At 39.9% G+C, this 14128-nt stretch overlaps 1 protein-coding gene across 1 annotated transcript; it reads right to left on the reverse strand.

The window, feature by feature from the left end:
- Positions 1 to 9481: 9481 nt before the first annotated feature.
- Positions 9482 to 10762, reverse strand: LOC122653199 (phospholipase A(1) DAD1, chloroplastic-like). The gene has a single exon (XM_043847148.1). It carries the CDS (start codon positions 10760 to 10762, stop codon positions 9482 to 9484), a length of 1281 nt encoding a protein of 426 aa, XP_043703083.1.
- Positions 10763 to 14128: the final 3366 nt, after the last annotated feature.

A 14128-nucleotide genomic window follows, 5' to 3' on the forward strand; every position in this document is an offset into this window, starting at 1 on the left:
CAAAATCCTGGTGTTATTCACAATAGCTGCAACTGAAGTGAAGGAAGATTTCTTCCGCGATCTATACACGTTATGTCTTATCAAAAAATATCTATACACGTTATGTCCTTTTGCTTTCTTTTGGGAACCTCAAAATAAGAAGGGAGCTAAGTTGAGCTCCCATTTGATGTGAACTGTTTGACTTTTAAGTTTTTTAAAGATGAGACTTATCCACTTGGCACCTTTAGGCTCTGAGGCTCTCATGCGTAAGAACCAAAACTCACCAAACCTGCTTAAGATTACTGCTTACCTCAGCCAACCCACCTAGTAGGGTCATTGACCTTAGATTGGGACATCGAGTATTGGCATCCACTTTTGATTCTAACTTTTTTTAATCTTCTAGAACCGTTCATTGGCATGTTTATGTATCCCAACTCAAGATTTTATCAGCCAGCCTAGACCTCGCACGTGAATCAGCCCGAACTGCCTTCCCCGGGCCAACCATGGATCAAGGTATTGGTATCATATCGGCTAATCTGTATCAGTATTGTTGGTATCTGATATCAATATGATTAACAATATGGATCAGGGAGTATAGACTTAAAATTGATTGGTTTTTTTTATTTATTTTCATCTAATACAAGTCGATGCGGCATGATACAAATTCAATATGGACCAATACGATCCGATCTGTATTTAATAAATTTTAGGGAAATTTACGAAACACCTCCTGAAAATGGGTCGAAACTCAGATCACCCCCTGAAATTTGAAAATACTCTGATCACCCCCTGTATTAGAGCCCAATACTCAGATTACACCCTACCGTTAGTTAACTGATGAAGTTAGATAGTTAAGTTTTTTTAAATCCCTAAACTACCCTTGACCAGTGTTGATTTACTATTTTACCCTTGCAACTAAAAACCCCAAATCCATCTTCTTCCTCACACCTGCAACTCAATCTGGAAAGACTTTATGACCTGCAACTAAAACCCTAATTCGATCCTCTTCCATACACCTACAACTCAATTTAAATATCTAATTTGTCACAGCGAAGACAACGAGGAATCTTCAAGCATAATCTTCTCGCAACTTGTACATCCAAAGGGGCGATGAGGTCGAAGGTAGTGAGGATGATCGAGTGACTGATTTGGAACCACCCCAAAAAAAAATAACCCCCCCCTCTTTTTCGTGTGCTTTAGGATTACATACCAGACTGCTATGTCTGGTAAGTGGTAACTCTCAATTAAGATTACCCTTAGAAATTTCTATGGACTGTAATCTCATATCCCACAATGTAATTTTATAGTAGAACAAGCTCATACGGTTTATTTTCATAATTCACCCAAAATGTAAATAAAGAAAATATTTAATTTGAGTTTTCGCCGCCGGTAAAGTTAGAGAGAGAGAGGGGAAAGACGAGCTGTCAGAGTGGAACAAGCCGACGACGGAGGATATCAGTCCTTTTAAGGACTTGCAGAAATCAACTGATTCGCTATACCGAATCTGAATCCGGCATACCGGATCATATTAAACTTTCAGATGCACAATCACCGAGAGCAAACGGAATGCTCTGGATTGGATCCGGCATACCGAATTCCGGCATACCGGATCATATTAAACTTTCAGATGCACAATCACCGAGAGCAAACGGAATGCTCTGGATTGGATCCGGCATACCGAATGTGTTCATCCGGCTATTCCAGTGGCTTTGTTGGTTGACTAAGAGGGTTTTGAGGAGATGAATCTGAGAAATAGAGGGTTTTGAAGAAAACCCAATTGCGTTGTTGAATCTCGCACGGTCCTCCCGATTGGGAGAAGATTCTTCAAGGGGACATTATGCTTGAGATTGAGTTGCGGGTGTGAGTCACCATCGGAAGCAGCTGCCTCGCCATTGAGTCACCATCGGAGCAGCTGCCACCCGCTGTCTCTTGGTTTTTTTTTTTTCCTTCTCTTCGGCGAACTTATGCTTGAGATTGAGTTGCAGGTGTGAGGAAGAGGGTGAAATTAGGTTGAAGATGAAGAAAAGGGTAGTATTGTAAATTTAATTCTAATGATTTAGTACAAGGGTAAAATAGTCCTTTTATCCCAATAACTAACAGCAGACTAACACCGTTAGTGTAGAGGGGGTGATCTGAGTATTTTCAAATTTCAGGGGGTGATCTGAGTTTCGACCCATTTTTAGGGGGTGTTTCATAAATTTCCCATAATTTTAAATAAATTTCTTAAACAAATGAAGATTCAAAACACTTTCTTCAATTTTGGAGACTCTTTATATCTACATGCTAGAGAATATTTACGTAGAATCGTTATTTTATTCAATTCTTAAAATCTCCTCTTAAAGACTCCTCTTAATTCCTCATCTCAAAATGTCTTCCTACCTATATAAATAGAGAGGAGACTTTAGTCTTTGAAGTACCAAATCAAGTCCCTCTTAAGCCATCTGTGTCCATGTGTTGTAATTCTTTCTTCGCTTTGTTTTTTATTGAGTTTTAAAAATCTATATTTATGAGTGTTTTTCTTTTTAGTTTGAACACAATCCAGTAATATTCGAAAGGGTCTAGTAGTTGAGTGTACGATTACTAGATAAGCCAATGGGCTATTTTATTTTGAAGGTTAATTCGTACTATTTTACGATCTTAAGGATAATGTCAAGTGACACGATTTAGCCCATCAATTATTCTAATAGAATTTTTGTTACAAGTTTTTAAAAGAGACGATTCAAGTGATAGTTTGAAACTTCTTTTTGTAAAAGATTTTACTATTCATTTAAGTTTGATCTCTCAATACTCCGACATATATTTTTACAATATAATATCAGTATCAAGATCAAGGCTGACCAATAAGCCTATCAATACCTATAACCTTGGTTGGCCAAAAAGGGAAAAGGGAGCTAAATCCACCAAATCTCTTCCAATCCCAATCATTAAAAATTTGGCACTTACTGTATTGTGATTGTGACTCCAAGTCAAAGACTAGTTAAGTATTTTAAGAAAAGTGGAGAGTACATACACGAACAAAATTTTTGTCATAAGTCCCATTGATAAGTTGCTACTGTGGGATGAAATCTCCCAAATCAAGTCAATGAAAGCGCGAGAGGGGATACTATATGGCTCATATGCAGGGGAGCGCACATATAAAAGAGGAGAGAGTATGTAAGAGAGTGCATACATATGGATTATTTTGGTCTTTTCTAAAACCTAGGGGTGTAAGTTTGGTCTTATCGGCCAGAGCCCACCCTGAGCCCGAACAGGGCCTGAGCTGGATTTGTCAACCATATGGGCGGATTAGGGTTGAAATTTTCAGGCTCTAGTCGGGCTGGGGCAAGGTTTGAGGCCTCGCGCTAAGCCCAATCCGGCCCGACCCTATGTTAGGTTATGTTTTACAATTTGTTGTTTATATTTTGCAATTAATTGTTTAGTATCTAGATCTATTGGTTCACCAAAAAAAAAGGCTAATTATCAATTGAACGAAAATATTTATAATTTTAAGATTGGGCTAAGTTTTTTAACCTAAAGAAAAGTCTACTGATCAATTGAGTATGAAACAAACCAACACCCAATCACATGTGTCTCATTTTTTTAATGCATAGGACTGACATAAATGGCAAAAAAGCAGGGCAACTCAAGGCCAACCTAGGCCTTGGCCCTAGCAAAAATCAGGTTCAATCAGGGTCGGGCTAGGTTGTGCTGAGCCCGGTAGGGTTGGGCCTGGGCTAAGATATCTTAGCCCAACCTAGGGCTGGGTTGGGCTTGGGGTGAGCTAAGAGGACTCACGGTTGGGCTAGGGTTTTAAAAAATCTAGCCCAATCCGACCCTATTTCACCCCTACCAGAACCCAACCCTCTCTTTTGCCTCGATATGCCATTACATTGTGGGATTTTCTACTCGTTTTGCCGAGATATGTCATTATGTTACCGAATTTTTCGCAAACACCCTACTATGGTCAGTATAATTTCAAAATATTTTTTCAAATCCTAATAAAGATTTTAAATGGAATAAAATGGGTTCAACATACAAATGAATTATATCAAGGTTGCAGAAACACACATGGTCTAAGGAGACCAACCTTCAACCGGGCGGACTGGGTGCCTAATGCCTTTGCATCCATAACTTGACATTTACCCCAACCTCGAGGTTGATTATTATTGCCTATCCATTTGGAGTTCATTCTCTCCCTGAAAGAGGGAGATATTGTCGGGTCTTAGACCCTTATCTAGGTGGCAACTCCCAAAGAAAAGAAGAAAACCCTTTCCCCTCTCTACTATCGAAAGAGAGAGGGCCAGGATCTAATCTTGCAGGTCCATTTGTACCTACACTAGGAAGCATGGAAAACTTCCCAAATCTATAGTACAAAACCTATACGCCTCAAGTGATGGGTTGATATGGTATGATTTGAACTTTGGGAGAACTCGACCCCATAAACCAACTTATACGGTGAGGGAGCCCAAGACCATATCAACCCGCACCAAATTACTTTTTGCAACCAATGTGGAATCAGCCCCTATATCACTGATATGGAACCATAACCCACACACATTACAGAAAAAACACTCCCCTTTTTTATACTCCAAACTAGAGGTGTAAGTTTGGCCCTGACACTCCGAACCCATCCTGGCCCACCCTGAGCCCAAACAGAGCCTAGGCTAAGAATTATAGCCCTGAGGGTGGGTTAGGGTTGAAAAACTCTAACCCTGGGTCAGGTTTCAGCCCAGGCCCAACCCAACCCAACCCTGTAATTCATTTATATATAAATGATTTAGGTTCACATTGTTATTGATTGTATATGTTGGTTAAGTAGCCTTTTTTACCCCCCCCCCCCCCCCAAAAAAAAGTAGCTCTAGAATTTTCTGGTAGCATGAGAATATTTCTTTGTTAAAAAACGAAAAGCATTTTTCCCGCTTGTGTTGAACACATTGTGGATCAGCCAGTAAAGCCCCTACTTCTCCCTTTTGCATCCTCATGGTCTGGGCCAATCACGATCAGCCTGGCCTGGCCCTGAGGGCGGGTTAGGGGTTCAATTTTCAGGCCCTGAGTCAGGGTCAGATCGGGCCTGGGGCCAGTTAAGGGGACTTAGGGTTGGATTGGGGTTTAAAAAACCCGGCCCAACCCGACCCTGTTACAACCTTACTCCAAACCTTTGACCTCTCTCTGTCTTTCTCTCTCTCTCCTATGTAGGTATTCTTTTGGCTAAATTTATGGACTGCAACTCTAGTTGTGCCGCTAGTGGAAGGGAGACATGGCAATTCCGAATGTTGATATCTAGGGAATAGCTAATTTGCATTACCATATGCCAAATTTCATACTCAAATATGCCCACAATGTATTTGTATGCACTTTTCTTCATAGTTCTATATTTTTTTAATACTTTAATGGCCAAATGTTCTCTGTGTCGAGGGTGCAGATTGTGCCCAGACACATGGAGGTGGGCTAAATGACCACCCTACCCCCTAAATGGCAAGCCCATGTGTCACACAGAACATCTGCCCTACTTTAATTTACCACTTGGTGAACTCTTTTTTTTTCCACTAAAACTTAATCGTTGAGTAGTGGTATTAGGGGTCTTAAAAGGTCATGGAATCTACTCTCTCCTTCACCAGTGAGAGGGTTTGAGAGTTTAAATATATTTTGTCTATCTTGTATCTTCCCCCATCCTCCACCCGAATTAAAATCCTCTGCAATTCCTTCATCTTGAGGTGCCTTGCAGTTTGGGTCTAAGAGCTCGACATGCATTGACCCAGTTTTTTTTTTTGTTTTTCTTTCTTCTCGAGCTCCAGCACCCATCTTCTACGTGTCGAGCTCTCAAGCCCGAACTGCAAGACACCGCAATATTAAGGCACTGCAGAGGATTTCTCTCTTCCCCCCCCCCCCCCGCCACCACCCTACTTAAAAAAAAAAAAAACTATCAAGTTGAGGGCTAGATAACTTCTCAACCAAAAGGTGTACCTGGCACGAGACTCCCACTACTACAGGATCTGAAAAAAAGTCATAACGTACTCAGCGTTACTTACCCCCACTTCACAGAGAGACTATTTTGTTTCTAACCATAAGTCAGCAATGGACTAGACCTCTCATCCAGTACTATTGAGAATCAAGATTGTTTTTTTTTTTTTTTTTTTTCATGTAAAATATTTCAGGTCTGAAGACCACCGACATAGACTTTTGATAGTGAAATTCCTACTTAACTTATAATATAACCAAAGTCTCCATTCTCCCCATCAATTCTTTCTTACTTCTCCTACAACACTACAAACTATTAGATCATTACAGTACGACCCAAATCATCCATGGTGTATTTTTTTTTCTATCACTTTAAATTATGACACTTAAAAGGAAACCGTCAGCACACAGTAGTCACCATCATCTATTGATCACCATCTCCCCAAGCTCTTCGTTACTTTCTTGATATTAATTGAGAACTACTCTCGTGCACTTCTTCAATTCACTCCATTTAACTTATGCAAATGACCCCCACCCCTCAGATGATACTACTGCGTTCCACGTGTCTTCCATTTGTTAATCTTTCATGGCCATGGCCGGAGAGCTTTCTTTCTTTCTTTCTTTCTTGACTCGGACGGTGTAACTGTGTGGCTCTCCTTTTTTATGGAACCCAACCCTTAAAAGATCAAATTGTGGACCTTTGAGAGAGATAGGACTAAGGTTCTCCAAAAACCACCAAATCACGTGTAAATTTGGAAAACTATTGATGGGTCCCTCCTTCTTTGTTGGATTTTCCTGTTTTTGTATTTCTCTATCACTTCTTTCTTTCTTGTGCCGTTTTTTGCTTAGGTTAATGTAGTCTACACAAAAAAACGAAATAGAATTGAATGGCTGTGATTAGGTCTATTCTATACTCAAAGTTCTACTTGAAGTTGAAGTCTTTTAATATTCCAATTACGTGGGTTTTGATTGGTACTTCTAGTCTTATCATCAGTGTTCATTACATTTTGATTCGGTTCATATCCTCTTCTCTAATGGTAGGTTTCAATCATTTGCATGCTAAAAGTGAAAATCACTCTAAGTTACATACATGAAGACGTACATATATTTTCTTGTGGCACCCCCTCCCCTCCACTAGCTTTTGTGGTTGTAGCAGTCATTTGAATAGTGAAATTCATATGGAAGAAATTTTAAGATCTTTTATGATGGTATGGTCATGTCCAACGGAGGCTTAGGGACGACCCAATAAGTAGGAGTGATCAATATGCATGATTTTGATTGAAGGAACTAAAAGAGTTAGGAGCGGACCTAAAATGACCATAGGAGAAGTTGTAATTGTTCCAAGTATGACCTAACATAGAGCAGACAAGGATCCATGTAGGAGATCCCATTTAGCTGAGATTCTCCTGACTTGCTAGGTTGTGCCTCTTCCTCTGACTTTCATCTTTCATCTTGTCCTTTAGTTCCCTTTTCCACTTGTCATTTTTCATTTTTCTTCTCTTATCTCTTTCCCCATCTCTTCATTTTTATTTTTATTTTCCCTACCTTGTTTGTTTGGATCCCTGTAGCCGGCCCCATTAAGTTGGGATAAGGCTGAGTTTGTTGTTGTTTAAACTCTTTAAGACCCTAACATTACAAGCATGAACTTTACAAACAAGGAAATAAAGCACATGATAATTGGTAATTGCATCAAATTAAAGGTATTATTTCTTTCCAACTTCTTAGAATTAACTAGAATTATTACTGTCGGTGACATGTGCGATGGTTTGGTCCAATTCCATTCCATGGATCCAGATGTGCTCTTCTCCTTCCATGTGTGTTTTACGTTGATTTTAATAGAGATTTTTAGTACCCAAAAAAAAAATAGAATTAATTACTGAGGGAATCAAAGGGTTTAAGTGGATTTCATGACTTCACTTTTAATTTCCTTCTTACTGTACAGATCAGATGAAGAGGGCGGCGGGCCTTGGCACAACTGAAAGGTTGCTCTATTGCAACCTGGTGGTCACGGGTTCAAACAAGGAAACAGTCTTTCCACAAAAAAGGTGGGGATAAGACTGCGTGCATATACCCCTCCCCAGACCCTATAGTAACAGGAGCCTCGTGCACTGGGTAGGCCATTTTGTATAGGTCAGATAAGGTTCAAAAGGACTGATGAAATCTTTTACTGGCCCTTTGTATGTAGGAACAGTTAGCTAGGATTTGTAGTAAGAATCTAAGAGCTTGATCAAGTGGATTTCATTCTTTCACTTTATGTACTTTATCTTGTCACTTTATCTACAAGGGTGGATTAGGTTCATTTAGACTGCAAACCCAAGGAAAGATCAAATTTGAATGAACTGATTTGAGGTTAGGTCTATTTCAATCTCATTCCAACAACATGGAACTTGATTTGTCCTTTCTCCCTACTTAGAACTATACATTTTTTTTTTAACCAAAATAAATAAAAAAAAAAGTAAAACTATCTATGGAAGAAAGCAGCTATCAAATATATTTCCAAAAAAAGCCGTTGTTTGATTTTTTATATATATCTCTAGGAATCCTTAGCTTTGAGAAGGGATGGGAGTGGGGTGATCAGGTGGTGAGGGCTTACCTCTTCCTAGACCAAATCATGAATTCTTGAGCAATTGGCTGTCACCAACATGCTCTCACAACTAAAAGCCTTAAAGATTACATAATTAAAAAAACACAAGTAATGGAAGAACACCCATTTTATAATTTGAAAACTATTTATTAGGGTTTTGGTCTTAGATTTTTAGATCAAAAAAATTGAAAAGTTGTTCACTTTTAAGATTACAAACACCTAGCTACACCTAAGCTTTCAATACCCATTAATCTTGATTTAGATTTTATAGGAAACAAACTCATTCAAGTAAGTAATAAGGTTATTCCATGGTGTGTATAGTGTTAAAGAAGAGAAAAAGAATCTTTCTTGGTGGACCAAAAGATTATAGTTTTGATTTAAAGGAACCCTAAAATGCCTTTGGTATCTTCTACTGGATTATCATTTATGATCAGAAAAAAGCTGTACTTCACTACTAAACAAATTTACATTCTCTAAAAGGACCCACCCATATCTCTCACCCTTTTCAAGATCTGATGTTTTTGATGAATCTCTATATAACTTCCTCTATCAACAAAATTCAAATAAACCAAATGCTTTGGTTTCTCTACCATAAAGCCCAGTTTGAGTAAAGCCAAACCAACGCGTATTTGGTAAGGCCGGTGCCCAAGTTGGTGAAGGGTATAGCGTGTGCCCTCTAATTCCTTTCCAAAAAGGGGTCGGTGGTGGAGGTACTTAATGAAAATAAGAAGAAGAGACAAGGTTATTTCTGTCATTTTATCAAAAAATTCCAAACCTTTATTACGTCAACTCTCACTTTTTTTTCTTCTTCTCTCTATATAGTCAATATAACAACAACAATTGCCTTTTTTTTCAGGGGCCTCCCTTCGTCTTCTTCTTTTCCTCCGGTCGTATGGGAAATCAACGCCGGTGGCGTATATTAGCCTACCCCCCATAGACTGTACAAAAAATTCTATACACTGTGCAGTAGTTTGATATGTTCTACCGCAGTACAGATGCTTTCTCTGCGCCGCGTCTACCGAACATTTTCTTCGCAGTTTTCCGAAAAGGGCATTTGGAGCTCAAAAAGCCATTCACTAAGTGTAGATACGTATCTAGCTCGTGTGACGTGGCTAAATTCGTGGTGGGTCCCGTTAGATATGGAGAATCTCTGCTGCTGACTCGGAGCTCCCTGCCCACGTCAGCGTAAACCCATTGTGTCTGGCAAAGTGTATTCTCCACATGTCTCTGAAGCCAGCTTGGAAGTCCAGCCACGTTGATGGCATCTTTATCTTGACCTTTACATTTACTTGACACGTCATCATCTTCGTCTTCGTCAATGACAAAGCCTGGGACCTTTGTGACGAGGTCATCCGAGTTTACAATGCGAAGTACTTTGCTTCCGCACTTTTCCACGTGGCATCTAAAGCCACGATTGCCGACACGTGGTGCGCCGAAGGAGATAACCGTCACCAACGGTGCATTACGGAAGGTGGTGGTTATATCGTAGGCTGTGAGGGTCGCTAACGCCGCACCAAGGCTGTGACCGGTGATGGTCAGGCTGAGTGGTTCGTCACCGTAGGATTGAAGGAGACGACCAATCTCATCCCTCACCTCTTCTCTTAAGCTACGGCGCTCAGCGGTTCCAGATGTAAATAGGCTGAGAAATCCCCTAGCCACCATGGGTTCGGGTTGGGGCTCGGCCTCAGTTCTGCCGTCCAGGCCCACATTGGGGAGATGTGTCAACGTGGTACGTAAATTCTCGAGCCACTCATGACAAGTGGCAGTCCCTCTATAGGCAACAACCACGTCACGACGGCCAAGGCGGGCGATCTCTTCTTCATCCTGACAAACTGCCACGTAACCGATCCAACTAGTCTGATTGGAAACCCAATTAGGTGCCTTACTGATCCAACGGGGCAGTTTAATACCCGAGGTGGCGTGGAGGTTTTTGGTGACCCGGTAACCGGTGCCAGGTAAGCCACAACGGTGGAAGAGGGAGTGTTTGGGGAAACGGCAATTGGCGTAAGTAGGAGAAGAAGGATCAAAGTCGAAAGCGTTATAAGTAGCACCGACGAAGTGGCCGTAACGGAGAATCTCGTCACGTAGATTATCGTCGAGTGGGTCAAGCAAGCCTTCCCAGTTTCGAGCTCCCTGATACTCCATCCATCTCTTGCCAAGCTTGGCCGATTTTGGTGTCTGGGTGATGGGTTTTACGGCGGCAGTGACGCATTTGGGTGTTGGGACGGTACAGGGACGAACCGTGCCGATGGAGAGCTTCATTTTGTTGTGTAAAGCTATAAACCACACAAAACTCACACACACACCGTCCTATTAGTGAGAGGAGTGAAGACGCAAGCTCAGTCTCTTCTTGACTGATTTATTTGTTTTTGTGTGTATTTTCGCGGTTGCATTTCAACGGGCTGGCCAATGCCTTTTTATAGCAGAGAAGGAAGAGAGAGAGAGAGAGCGGTAAACGGGTAAACGGGTAAACGGACGGTGATGTAAGGATAGAAAAGTGTTATTGATGTGAGGTAGGTATACACATACGATTTGATGAAGACAGGAGTTGTAACTACATGTCAAAACCCTAGCTAGATAGCTAATGTAACTGGAAAAACGGCAATGGTGGGGCCTTATATATCAGCAATGAAGCTGGAAAAGAAAGAGAGAAAGAGTGGATCAGGGTTGCATGATGTGGGGCCTGGTGAAGAAGTGGGCAATTGGGAAGTGGAGATGGAGAGACTAAGGACGAGTTTGACTCAGCCGAAATGAGTGAAATACACTTTCCGACCCAATTGGAAATACGGTCACATGCGACGCGGCACTACTAATATCGTACATAAAGGTTTTGTGCCCCGACTCTGGTGGATCGAATCCGGCTCAAGGTGGTCTTTGTACTTTTCTTATTGTAGTACTGTCCATGATAGAAATAATCCGGCCCGACTGAAAACCACTATTTTGAAATGGGGCAGGGGACCACCGGCTACAATCCTGTGGTGTGGAATAGAATCCCCTTACCAAGCCAATGGAGGCACCGTAGGGGTGTCAATTAATCGGTTTGGTCTGATTTCTAGGTGTGAGAAAGGGTGAATTCAAAACCAAACCAATAAGGGAAGGTTCAGGTTTAATTACTATGGCTTTGGATTGGGTTTAGTTCGGTTTTCTCTTATCTATTTGTTATCGGTTTAATAAGTTAAACGCATGTATTAATGCACTTCCCTTTTCCTAAGGAAAAGAACAAAAAGTCTTAATTCTCATTTAATACATTAATAATATATTAATTTATTTACTGACATTATTAATGAATATTAATAATGAAGCTTTGACTCCTTGAGAATAAAATATTTAATGTCTCTCAAATAATTTTTTAATTAGGAAAAAGTGCAAAGGTTATGCCTATTCTCGATATTAAGTATATTATTAATTATTAAATATATTTAAAATTTTAACTGACTCGTTCAAGTCACCAGGGTTTGAGAAAGATGAGTCTAAATCGAAAAACCTGGTTTTCCTACTATGGTTTAATGTGCTTTCAGTCAGTTTCGATGTAGTTCAGTTTTCATTCGGTTCTACAATACCCAATACGAAATCAAACCAATAAGAAACCGGTTAGGTTCACTTTGTAATTTTTCGATTGGTTCAATCCACTTTCACCAATTAGGGCTAAGGTTTCACAATCTTAAAGGCACGGGAGGGAGCATCGCACGATTTGTATACAGGAAACCATATGATTAGAGAAAAAATCTAACTAGAGAGTGTATGTGTGAGAGGAATGGCCATCATTTTCACGTTGAAATTGTTTACACCCTATTTTTGGTCTATTTTGATCAATAGAGAAATAGACTAAAATCTATCTCAGTCAAGACTAACCTATTAGTCAGTAATTGAAAACAATCAGTGACCGATGAACGATCAAAGACTGACGGATTAGAGAAAAAACCTAACTAGAGAAAATGTGAGAGAGAAATGGCCTATCATTTTCACTTTTGAAATATCTGGTGATGAATAATGAGTGACATACAATAGAGTGAGACTCTATAATAGTATTACAAAACCCAAAATACTAGCTAAGAAATGGAGGCTAAATGTACGTATAAGGTATAACATAATGGAATGTGAACTATGTGGACTCCTACTTGTTTCTAAAGATTAGAAAGTACTGGTCTTTCACTGGGGATACAGAGATCCTGGACCTATTTAATCATAGACCAAATTATCTTTCTTGGTTTGATTTCTGTTTCTTTTCTGTTTATGGGAATGGGATTCCGCCGCTGCGCCGGGATTTGGAGTTGTAAAAGGTTACGTAAGAAAGGGCATAGTGGTGAGATAGTAACAAGTGAAGGACTTAAAACAAAAACAGAACTGTTACACTGAGAGTTACAATAAGAGAAATGCTTTCTTATCAAAAACAAAAACTGGTAAAGGAGGAGACTGGTTAAGTGAAACAAAAGGTAATAAAACATGCTCCATCTGTTTATTTAAATGTCCACCTGGGAGGTAGTGGTTTTACGCACAAATATCTCATGGCTATAATATCCACATGCTTGTGGGCTCCAATCCCATCTATTGACATTACCAATTGCTTTTGCAACCTTGTTTTAATGGATCCGCTCGTGCTATATTATCCATCTCGCCTGTTTACCTAATGTAGTTTTTATGTTTCTTAAGAAAAGGAAAAATCTTGTTTCAGCTCTGAAGTGTCAATTCTAAACCCGCACCGGTAGGATGGATTTGTTTCGATTCAGTGAAAACCTGAAACTAGTCCAATACGTAAGCTAAACATGTCGGACTAAGGTCCTGCATGTTAGCGGGAATGGATCAACAGACGCTTGGTCGAACCTAACACGTTTAAGGACCAATACATTTAAGTCTGTTTATAGACCATTTGTTTTACACTTCCCCCATAAATTCCCTATTTTATCTCAAATATACCATTTTTTAATCTCCTTGATTACGTTATCTTCTTGTATTATGTAAGCTATATATAAAAGATTACGGGCCGAGTAAAAACATAAAACTGATAATTGAATATTATTGATCTATGAAGTTGATGAGTCAAAAAATAAACGGAGCGCATAATCAAGTCCATTTATATTGTTCGAAATAACATCATATGTATGTCCATTGAGATTGATGCCCATAGAGCTCCAAATAAATTTGAGATTTACTTATTTAACTATTAGCTCAGTGAGGAACATTCTCTCAAGTAAATTATTGTTTTATCCCGAAGGATTGAATTTCATTAGGAACTATATGGACCAAACTTGCATAGTCCGATTGTAGTTCATTTAGTATGAGTCCATTATGGGCACATTTAGCCCGTTTAATATAATCCTGTAGGGCTGCAACAGGGTCGGGTTGGGCCGGGCTTTATAGTACCCTAGCCCAACCCTATGTACCCTTAGCTGGGCCCAGGCCCGACCCGACCCTGACTCAGGGCCAAAAAAATCCAACCCTGACCCGCCCTCAGGGTCGGGCCGGGCCGACCCTGATTGACCCTGATCATGGGGAGGGGAAAAGAAATGCATGGGCTGGAATGGGCTGGGAAGAACATTATTAATTTTACATAAAATAACAATATAATAAATTATATTATAACACTTATTATCTTCATATATAAGATATTATATAAAAAAATGTGGGTGA

Source organism: Telopea speciosissima, chromosome 1 (genome assembly GCF_018873765.1).
Source record: "Telopea speciosissima isolate NSW1024214 ecotype Mountain lineage chromosome 1, Tspe_v1, whole genome shotgun sequence".
Taxonomy (NCBI): Eukaryota; Viridiplantae; Streptophyta; class Magnoliopsida; order Proteales; family Proteaceae; genus Telopea; species Telopea speciosissima.

What these genes read in the sequence shown, in the direction of transcription:
- LOC122653199 (XM_043847148.1), bottom strand. Translation starts at nt 10,762, where the DNA reads ATGAAGCTCTCCATCGGCACGGTTCGTCCCTGTACCGTCCCAACACCC.